Here is a 12,009-nt window from a genome sequence, read left to right on the forward strand (position 1 = left end):
TTATAATATAGAAACAAAATGCATTGGTGCAAAGAAAAAAAAAACACGAAATTGTAAGAAAACACCGATAAAAAAGTTAAAACAAAAAGTACCTTCTTTTGCACTTGTTTCTTCTAACTAACTCAAAGCACTAATGGATTAGTAAACACTTGTTTTCAGTAAGTCAAAGTGCTTTAAACGAATAGTCACTATCTAAAGATTGTAGAAACTTTAATAGAATTAGAAATTGTAAATAAAACAGAGGGTAAAAAAACAGAGGAACTCATAAGATTATTTCTATTCTCGTAAAAGACTTAGCGTGTCAGTGTTGATTCGGAAGTATAGTTATTATCTATTTTTATCTCTATTCACTTAAAAAGTCCGGATTTAATTGAGTTAGAATAATCATCTTCCTGCCCTGATGCTTATTATTTGGAGTCAGCGTGATATGATTTTATTTATATTGCATAATATTTTGGTTTTTGATTTTATGACCAGCTATCTCAACCCTCCTTGGGGATACATTTGTTAGTGGTATATGGTACCTGCAGTATGGAGGGAAGGATTAAGGAAAAAGAAAGAGCACATTGGGAGTGACTAATAAAAGTTTGAATAAAGAAGAAAAGAATAAATTAAAAAAAAAAACAGAAGCAAATTAAATTTACCAGAGGAAGACTTTGTACAAAAGTCGATTGCTTGGGCACCTCTGTCCCATTCGTGTTTCTACCGTGAAGCAGTTGTAATTGCATGGCTGTGTTTCGGTTTGAAGGATCGGATATGGCGTGAATTTACAGGGTACAGAGGAATAACAACTGAGTCCTCAGGAATGGCAACGCATGGGTTTGTTATGTCCATGGTATATGCGACATGTCTATAGGCGACGGTTACCACTTTCCATCAGGTGGGCCGTCAGCTTGTATGCCATTTTAAGTTGTATAAAAAAATTAAATTAAATATCAATCAATCACTCATATTAATAAATTGATTTAAATATGATTATATTCATATGATAACCTAATGACCAATTTGTACCAAAGTCTAAATCTGAAGGGTATATCCAAATAAATTAATTTATTAATCTATTTTCAATATGAGTATCAGTAGAGCTCCCTGTAGCTTGCCAACAACAGTGTTACATTTGGGAGTCTTTATACCGTTCTCAGAACTGAATAAACCCTTACAGACAAAGTTTGATTGAATGGAAATACTAGAATGATGTAATTTCCGAGTTACTTCCTAAACATTTTTTTTTATATAAAAACTTACGGGGTAAATGCGCATGCGGTTACCTGATGATAACTGATAATCACCACCCATAGGAACTTGCAATATCAGAGTCATTGCAGACGTGTTGCTGGCCTTTTAAGAAAGAGTAGAGTCTTTTTTTTAAGGTTTGAATAATAATATGGTATATGTTCAGAAATACTGGTACTGGGAGTTGGTTCCATACTCTGATTGTGCGTGGAAGAAAATGTCTAGGTACAGATTGTCTCATAATTATGTTGATGATGATGAAATGATATTATGTAACATCTTATTGTACTGTTGTAAATAAATAAATCATTAATTCATTTATTTAATCTGTCTACTATACAGTAGTAGTATATACATCCAGACAGTTGCAAAGTAGAACTTGTATGAGACAACAACAATGCTATTAGCATATCGAGATTCTAGTTTAATATTAGTGATCTCAAAGAATGGACATAAATATTTTAGTGACCTAGATATTAATTTTCGGAATTATTTATTTATATATATTTTATATTAATGCCACAAAATCATACCCATCGTCTGGCTGTTATGCTAGGAACCAGGCCGGAACGGTCCGATCCGAGCCAATTTGGATTTTTTTTTATTGTTGAAAGTTTCGTAACTACACATTATATTATAATGGAATAATAACATGATTAACTTACGGAGTCAGGGTCGCGCTTGTTAGATATTTATTTTAAATTATATTAATTTTCTTAAACATCTTGTGTTAAAATGTGTACCTACATTTATTAATGAAAATCAGACTAACTACTTTAAATATAATAAAACGTTAAAATTGTTATTATACCAAATTTGGTAATGAATTATTCTTGTAATGTATATAGAACACAAATTTATATTTTAATTAATTTTATAATTATTTATTGTCATGATACTTGAATAAAAAGTAATGAAATTGTAAGAACACGTGGTCTTATTGACTTGTTCACTCGAAATCGGCCCTGTAGATATAAAAGATTGTTATTTGGGTGGGAAGGTACTTCTTGTCCAACCGTTGAACAGAGTGGAACTCCCTGACGTATCAAGAGTGAACAAATATAGTAAACCACGTGATCATTATATAAAATATGTCACAATTATTATTGGTGGAAGTCCTAAAGAAGCTATAATTAAATAAGTATCAATGGATTAACAGAAGTTGGGTATTTATGTTATATTATTTGTTATATATCAAATACCGCAAAAAAGACGCCGTTTGTCGTATCTCCTCACTTTCAGGGCACTTCCCTTGATAAAAAGTTGAGTCTAGGAATTCTGGGCGTTGATATATCTTGCGACGTCCAGTTTTGCGGTCATCTGGAGGAGAAGGCTAAGATAGCTTCCAAAAAGTTAGGAGTGCTCAATAGGGTGAGACGATATTTCATGCCAGAACACCGCCTGAAATTATATAAAGCCCAAGTCAGCATATGGAAACTGTTCTCACCTGTGGGCGTGGTCAGTACCAACTCCTTCCGTTATCAAATAATTATCGATAGTAACGCCTTAATTATTGCGCAGAGATGTTGGTGGAATTTATCATGGGGAGTGTTCTGAAGAATTGTTCGGATTGATACCTGCTGCTGATTTTTAAATAAGTTTCATCCCAATCATCTGGAAGTGGTTTTCCACCGTGTGTTTTTCAAGGCACTTTCTTCCACGCATAACCATTCTTTGGAATTTCCAGCAGCAGTATTTCCGAACCGATACGACAACATAACCTTCAAGAAAAGAGTATATTCCTTTTTAAAAGGCCGGCAGCACATGCAATTGATTGTTATATATCTGTATTGTAAAAAAAAATACAAAGTAAAATAAGTAAATATATGATTTAATAGTATGATATCTAAATTAAATGAACTATGTGAACTTGTGCTTTATTTCTATTTATTACGTAATTGAATTACTATATAAATCTATTACCTTACAGTTATTTAATTTAATACGCTCATGTCATGGTCGCTAATGACTAAAGGGTTCGGATGGTGCCGAAAGCAGTCGAGCTGTCTGTACTAAAATACACTTAGGTAATTCAGTTGTTTTAATGTTAAAATAAAGAATACAATTCATAAAAGTTTATGCTAAATTGGCTCGATCGAGAATTGAACTCAAACCTCATAATCTAAAGCAAAGTGCGTACCGCTGCGCAACGGAGGTCGTCATATACATATATATGTTTGATAGTGTAGTATACTCCTATATAATTAATAGTGTAATAAACCTCTAAGTGAGATTAACGTTATTGTGCGCGTAAATAGATGAAAGGCAACTATCGCATAAATCGTTTTGTGTCAACAGGAAGCCCGCTGTCATCTGTAACTGGGACAGTGACTCGCGTGTCGGCCGTCGTGGGAGGGGTGGCGGAGCTGCCTTGCGACTCGCGGCCGCCACAACGGAATGACAGCTTACTATTAGTTGTTTGGTATCGAGACGACAACCCTGTGTACAGGTCAGTACATATTATTAATTGTAGTAACATAGTACATTTAAATAAATACGCATAATGTTAATAGAGATTTAAAAGAGTAACTGTTGAGTTTCTTGCGGGCTCGTCTCAACAGATAATAACTTTCCGAACCCTAGAGTAGATTTCAGAAAAATTACGATTTAAAAGTGCTTGTAAACAAGTCTACTTTAATAAAGTTTTAAATTTGAATTTCAATTGAATTCTATCTAAAAAAAAAAAACAATCACAAAAGCGCAAAATAGATTTACAGATTTTTTTATGGATGATAATGGAATCGTAACCACACCTGCGCTAATAGTATAAACTGGCGGTGCACCAGTAAGGGATGACAGGTGAGATTGAAAAGGCGGTTCAGTTAGTCCATCATGGTCAATATACCTGGGATTATGCACAATAGTTTCCAAAGGGAACCCCATAGAGGTTGACCCGACAGGGTATATTGCTAGCAATGGAACTGGTAGTCCGCATTACTAACAATCCCTTTCTTCCATTTAAAGAAGTTCTTAATAGTGGACTTAGTCATTTTTTAATAAGTGTCAATGAAATACAAATCTCGCTTGTGTTATCGGAACCACTGAAAGATAAGTGAAGATGAAAGCAGGCCAGTGGCTCATCATAACGAATTCAATAATAATGTACCATGATGGTTTCTAGAAAGAACCGCGTGGATATCAATCTGATTGACCTCCACGCGGTTCTTTGTTTTACTTCACTATATTGCTAGCAATGAGGTTGTTAGACCCCTTATTAACAATCCTTTTTCTCTCTAGACTGTCTTTGTACACTTTAGTCTTTTTATAGATGATTATGAACAGAATGGTAACTTTACTAACGCTATCGGTTTAAGTAGTGAGGGATAATAGGTGAGGATAAAGTCGGATCAGTTGCTACCTGTTTAGTGTTACTGTATTTTATTTATTTATACAACATTATTATAATTTTATTAATAATTTATTATAATATTCAATGGCAGTAACCTATAATTGGAGAGCTTTTATCAATTAATCGAATTTATAAAATTATCTGTATATATTTTTCATAATTATTCTATTTTTTTATTTCTAGTAAAAAATCTGAGAGTTTTTATCCATTTCCAGAAACAATAAAAATTATATATAAGTTTATATATTTTCAATATATATATATATATATATATATATATATATATATATATATATATATATATATATATATATATATATATATATATATATATATATATATATATATATATATATATTCTATTTCAAAAGTTGAAATAAAATACGTAAAGACAAATGAGATCTCTTGGAATGGTCTTTTAAAATACAATGAAAATATATAAACTTTTTTCTTTTAAAATACATGTAGATTTTTCGTACAATAATATCTTTGAGATAATAATATATAATACCTCCTCCTCTTATTCATAAAGACCTAAAATATAAAAACTTTTTGTAAAACTATGAAGCAAAATCGAATATTTTAAAATTATTTTTCGTACATACAGGAATGCGACTAATAAATAATAATTACATAAAATACTTTATTCTTGTTACTGACTTTTCATTTTTAATATCTTGTAAATATAAATATGAAACTTTATATAATAAATTGATTGCTTCCAATGTAAACTATATTAATAACTTAAAGATTTACATGTAATTTACCTTTTACCTATGGTTTGAAAACACGATTTTTTTTTCTTTTTATTCTTATGCTTACAAGATTTGTATTTCTCATTACAGTGTTGTTCCATTATGCCGAACATACTTTGAGTTTATTTTCTGTGACATTACACTGACAAGAAAAAAGTTCCAATCTCCTATCTCCTCCACAATGTTCACTCGAGTAATTTGAGAAAAGATTTTTCTTAAAAACGAGTGAACGGATCATAGCCGTTAGTGCGGGTAAGGATTCGCTTATATTAAAATATTTAGATGGGAGATTACCGTAAATCATAGTTTCTCAACCTGAGACCCGCAAACTTTATGGAAGTCACATTTAATATTATAGAGGTATTCTATTTTAATTTGGTAATTCTTTAGTGCAGTTTACTAGATTTAAGCATTTTTTAATAGTAACAGTTTACTTTTTACTTACTTATAACATTGTACATTGTCTGCTTAATTGTTGTGAGCATATTGTTAACTAGTTATTCTTTATTGTACACAAAAGGTTATTGAAATGTAAAAACAAACATAATAGTGCACAAAGGCGAGCTTATCTCCAATAAAGATTTCTTCCAGCAAGGTCGCAACTTATTCGTTAAATAAGAACTGTTAGCGTTCCTTTATATATTTACTATGTTTGCTTGTGACTTCGTCCACATGATGAGTATAATAAGTAACCTATGTTGTATGTTCCCATGTTAAATACTATGAATTTTCTTTTTATACAGTAAAGTGGCAAACAAGCATACAGCCCGTCTGATGGTAAATTGTCACTGTAGCCTATGGACACCTGCAATATTAGGGGTCTCACGTATAACGTGCGCGTTGCCGACCCTAAAGGAACCCTAATATACAATAGGGAAAACCTAAAAAAGCATTCGCGGGAGAAATTTTCTTTGAAATCGCACTGTACGTGACCATTTAGATTCAAGTATGTTAGGATGAATTCCCTGTCGATGGCGGGCAGTTCGATGATAAAAAGTGGCTGTAGGCATCATTTCAAACAATTTCTCAGAACACAATCCCTTATACAAGCCGTAGAACACACAAAGGGAGGCAAAGTATCACCTTAGACTTAAAAACATATGCTAAAATAAAAATTAGGCTTGACAGTAAGGCACAAAGTGGTAATAAAAAATATTTTTTAAATTTATAACATAGTAAGAATATCCTTTTTAATTTAGAAATAGATAACATAAAGTTGAATAAATTTAATAGAGGATTAAGTACATAATAGCTAAAACTATAGTAAAAATTAAATTAATAATATTATAATGAGGGGGTCACAATATTTTTTTTTCATCTTTTCGTCTATTTAGTGGGCCATAACACTGAAAAGGTTGAGAAACAATGCCGTAAATAATACAGATAAGACGAAGGCTACTTACTTGTGACTGATAAAGAAAACCAAAAAAGATATGCCTGATTATTATGAATCTCGTCAAAAAGGGCCGATCCCTTTTTGCTTCGATCCCGAAATTCGTGTAGCATAAAATTCATAGAGTTTCCTTTCATTTTATTCTCAACTAGATGTGACGGCGAATTCGTTCGCATGGTTTGCGATTTTAACGTAATCCTTAAAAAATATAGATAAATAAACGAATATACACTATTTCATCAACATCATTTCAGTTTTTTTTTTTTTTTTTTTGGTGCATGAAAATGGAATGGTAACTCCGCCTGCGCTAACGGGATACGCTGGCGGAGCACCAGTGTAGGGTGATAGATGAGAATGAAAACAGGCTAGTTAGCCCATTATGATGAATTCATCAGGAATTAACCATGATAGTTTCCAGAGGGAACCATGAGGAGGTCGACCTGGTTGGGTATATTGCTAGCAATGGGATTTTTAGTCTCCATTACTAACAATCCCTTTCCCCTCTCATTTCAATTATTATCCATTCACTGCTGGACATAGGCTTCCCCTATAGATTGCCATAAGGAACGGTCCTGAGCTACCTGCATCATGATCCTTGCATTATACATTAATTACATTATACCTACAATATAGGAAATGACCAAGACGAATATAGGAAATGACAAGATATAATATCAGTTTTACCCGCGGATTCGTGTGCGTTTTTTTTACGAGCATGCGGCTCACCTGATGGTAAGTGACCATCGTCGCCCATGATCATCCACAACTCCAATGGTATAGCAGGAGTGCAGCTGGCCTTTTAAAAAGGAATATACTCTTTTCTTGAAGGTTATGTTGTCGTATCGATTTGGAAATACTGCTGCTGGATGTTGATTCCAAAGAGTAGTTGTGCGTGGAAGAAAGTGTCTTGAAAAACACACTATAGAGGACCGCCACTCGTCCAGATGGTGCGTGGTCAACATATGTTCGTTGATCGGGATAAAAGTAGCCTGCTCCATACTAATTTGTTCGTGTATGAAATTTTGACAAAATTTTGAATTAATTATAGACTAATTTTGAATTGTTCGATATGATGGCCACTCCCACTTTCTATCACCATACAGCTCGCCATCGACAGGGATTTCACCCTATCCCTATATACCCTAGAGCTTGGATGGTCGCGTACAGCGAGATTTGTGACATTTCCTCTCACAAATGCTCAGATTATGAAATGAGCTCCCTGTTTTGGTTTTTCCAAGAGGTTTCTTGAGAGTCAGCAACACGTGCGTAATGCTCCTGGTATTGCAAGCTTTCATAAGCAGTAACCACTTCATCACCATCAGGTAGGCCGTATTCTTATTTGTGTCGTCGGTGGTATAAATAAAATATCCACGTACTATATGAGATTATGTGCACAGCTTGAGTTCATTCATGTAAAAACAGTTTGCAAACAATGTGTAAATCACACAAGTACATATAAAAAAGAAAATACATAAAATTCTGTAAAAAGATAAAACTATAAAACATGATTCCTTATGAACTTCCGCAAAATAACAGCTACTTCAGTAAAATATTCACATATAAGTCACCTAATTTAGTATATTAATTGGCCATTCTTTTAAATAAGATATTGGAATTGTTAGGATTTCTTTAACCTATTATTTAACTTAACATTGTACTAACCAGGTCGCGGTAAATTAACAGTTGTCGCCCTCCCGAGAGTTAAATGTAACCTCTATTCACCGCAAGTTAACCTCAAACGGCTCAAATTACGGTTGACAGTTTAATTTGGCTAATATTGATATTAGATTAAGAAGGCTTATTCGGTAGCATGAATAATTTACAAAATATATTATTCACACTAGTCTATTATTCAAATAGTGAAATTAAAAATAAAATTAATTGATTAATTAATTAAAATTGAAACTATTTTTTTTATTATTAAATTTAACATGACCTCACAATGACCGTGAATTTGATTTCGACACAAAATGCGTATTTATATTCACAAATATATTTGTTTGTATATACTCGTATCTAGATATTTTGTAATAAATCAAAACATTGAAAGAGTGATTGATTTTTTATTTCTAATAATTATTATTTGAGATCACAGACTGTTGCTATAACAGATATATGGACGGAAATATAAATTTCCGTGTAGTTTCATTATAGAATGGGCCATACTTTCCTTTCTTATGAGTATAATAGGCGACTAAGGGAGCTTAATGGTCGAGCAATTGGCAGTAGCGTTCCTCTTAAAATATCACCAAAAGCCTAAATGCATTTACCAATCTGCTAGTCAAACGTGGCAAGTACTAGCAAAATCTCCGTTATGGAGGAGGCTTATGTACAACAGTGGACAGTTAACAGTTGATACAACTAAATCTTTCTATACTTATTAAAAAATCTGTAGAGAGGTCAATTCTGTACATGAAATATATTTCAAAAATAACTATCACGGGGTGATTAACGATCGATAGTGATGCCAAAAAATGCAATCAGTAAAGTTTTTGTCTGTATGTTCGTTATAGAAACAAAAACTACTCGACGGATTTTAACGAAACTTGGTACAATTATTCTTCATACTCCTGGGCAGGTTATAGTATACTTTTCATCACGCTACGATCAATAGGAGCAAAGCAGTGAAGGGAAATGTTAAAAATGTCCACCCGTGTGACGCCGGGACGGACCGCTAGTTAAAAATAAAAATAACAGAAATAGAAAACGGTATGGAACTAGTGCGTAGCTAGACACATATTGAAGAATAAAATGTAAATATTAAAATGTAAATATATTGAAGAATAAAAAAATGTAAACAAACGCGAACTACTTTATATTTCTATCTTGGATGAGGATAGAATAGAAATATAGAAGAAGTTCGAATTAACCAATAGCCAACAATGCCTTTTTCTTTTCTCCTCTGCCCAAAGGTTGCCTGGAAGAGATCGCTGTAGCGATAAGACTGCCTTTTATAGTTTATATATTATGTTGTTTAATATACATAATATATGTAGATTATTTTGTTTTATTCTTTAAGTTGTATAAAAAAAAAGAAATACATAAATAAATGTTATAAAAATAAATTGATAATACATAGTATTGAAATTGGAATAGAAATAAGGTTATTAAACCATATTTCTATACCAATTTCATATATTTGAATAACTATTAAACATAAGAATTATAATATTTTCATTACACAATGGAAGTGCGGGTTAGAATAATATAAGAAACGCAGTGTTGTGGAAGGTTTATAGGGTGTTTATTTGACATATGAACCGGACCATGAAAAACTAGGTTCATCCATCAAAAGTGTCGTGTTCACAGCTGTCGCCGCGGGCGGTTAGACATAGAATAAAAATAATGCCGTATCTTTATGAGCGTAATTTTAGTACCTAAATACTAATTTGAATTTACACAGACTTGTATTAAATTTTAATTAAAAATAATACTGATAAGTAATCTGTTGTTATTTTAAAATAAATAACTTATTCCAATGAAACATAAACTGTTTCAAAAATGTAAAATAATTGATTTTTGAATATGGAATAATATATCTAAAAAAAAACGACTGTTTTACCGTAAAATATATACGAATACGAAACTAACAGATAAAATCCCTGCAAGAAAAATAAGAATTGACGCATTTGTCACGTACTAGCAGGAATATAACCTTGTTTTATAAAAGTCCTTCTCCTCTTTGTAAAATACAAAAAAAAAACTAATTTACAAATTCTAAATAAAAAAAAGAGTCAATATGCGAAAAAAATATATAAATTAAATATTGCTGTCCAGAAAGACGTTATTATCATGGTCGTATTATACACAGATAGATGGGATATGCAATAATATGATCACAAATTCGCGTTAAGTCGAGATTTATGTATGAAAGGTCCAGACAAATGCGGCGAGGGTTTTAATTATGAGTCACATGGTCGTTATTGTACAATTCAAAGCTTAACAAAAATAATTGATGATTATATATGTTATTCATACATATACATACTATATGTGTATGTTATACTATAGCGCTTAAATTATTTTTATATATAATACCACATCAGCCGTTAACTGTCCACTGCTGAACATAAGTCTCCCTAAAAAGTGGAGGTTTTACCAGAAGTTGCCAGCCTTGTTAGGTGGGTTGACAACAGCAGTTAGGCTTTAGTGATGTTTTAAGAGGGACGCTGCTACCCATCTTTTGACTATAAATCAATAAAAAATGTGTTATTTACCTTGATAATGGGCCACCCCTTCTTTTCCGGTGTGTGTTATAGGACGTATCGGGGTAACCTGGTGATCAAAGGATGGACAGCAGCGTCCCTCTTCAAACATCACCAAAACTGCGGTTGCTAACTTGCCTGCCAAGCGTGACAACTACTGGCAAAACAACCTTCATGGGAGAGACTTATGTTCAGCAATGAATAGTTGATGACTGATGTTACTATATAATATAATAAAAAATACCAACCTCAATATTAGCCAAATAAGTGTAGATTTCGTGTTAAGAGTTACCATAGACCATAGACACTTGCAATCCCAGGGGTGTCACGTGTGAATTGTCGACCCTTAAAAACTTTATCACGTCCTTTTGAAGATCTCATGCTGTAAATCTCTAGAGGAAACGTCGGCTGAAAATCCGTTCCACGACCATCACTAAAACTTCACTATACATAATCGATTTAATTTCGAGTGTATGAGGATAAATTTCAAATTGTCCATTATTATACGAGTAGTTGACAATATTTAATCGTATTATAGCTATTTATTCTCTTTTCGGTTAATCATGGACCATATTGTGTCTGTGTTCACCCAGGATGGTGTGGTCACATGTCGTGCTATATATAAAAACAAAATAACAGTCAGGCTCGCGCTATATCACAGCCGCACATGATTAAGGATTACGAATTGATCCTGAAACTAGTCCTTAACTTAAACTTTCTCGATCTACTTACACGTTACTTAAATAGGTAGTTATTACATTAAAATATAATATGTGCTTAAGGAACTTTTAAAAATAGAAAAAAATTACTAAAAGATTTACTAATATCAAATATTTTATAAATACTTCTTTAACAAGAGAGCCATCGATATATCCAAAATATATAGCTTATCTCCATGTGGTGACGATGTCAAATTATGATGATAAGAGACGATTATGGAATCAAAACTTTACATACTAATACAAGAGAAGAAAACTCGAAATAAAATACATATTAAATCGCCTTGAAAGAACGATTAGTTTTAAAATTCACAAACGACACAACGTGGTGCAATCCACGTCGAAACATCGGCAA

The 12,009-nt window shown here is 32.5% G+C and overlaps 1 protein-coding gene across 3 annotated transcripts in view; it reads left to right on the plus strand.

Annotated features, from left to right (window-relative positions):
- The window catches only part of LOC113523373 (hemicentin-2-like), a 218,290-nt gene that overhangs the window by 132,477 nt on the left and 73,804 nt on the right, over window positions 1-12,009 (plus strand). For all 3 annotated transcript variants that reach the window (XM_026909322.3, XM_026909321.3, XM_026909323.3), the window contains exon 3: window positions 3,532-3,682. In XM_026909322.3, the coding sequence (XP_026765123.1) occupies window positions 3,532-3,682 (151 nt within the window). The remainder of the gene's footprint in view (window positions 1-3,531; window positions 3,683-12,009) is intronic.

This window comes from Galleria mellonella, unplaced genomic scaffold (genome assembly GCF_026898425.1).
Source record: "Galleria mellonella isolate WM207_F2 unplaced genomic scaffold, CSIRO_AGI_GalMel_v1 utg96, whole genome shotgun sequence".
Classification (NCBI taxonomy): Eukaryota; Metazoa; Arthropoda; class Insecta; order Lepidoptera; family Pyralidae; genus Galleria; species Galleria mellonella.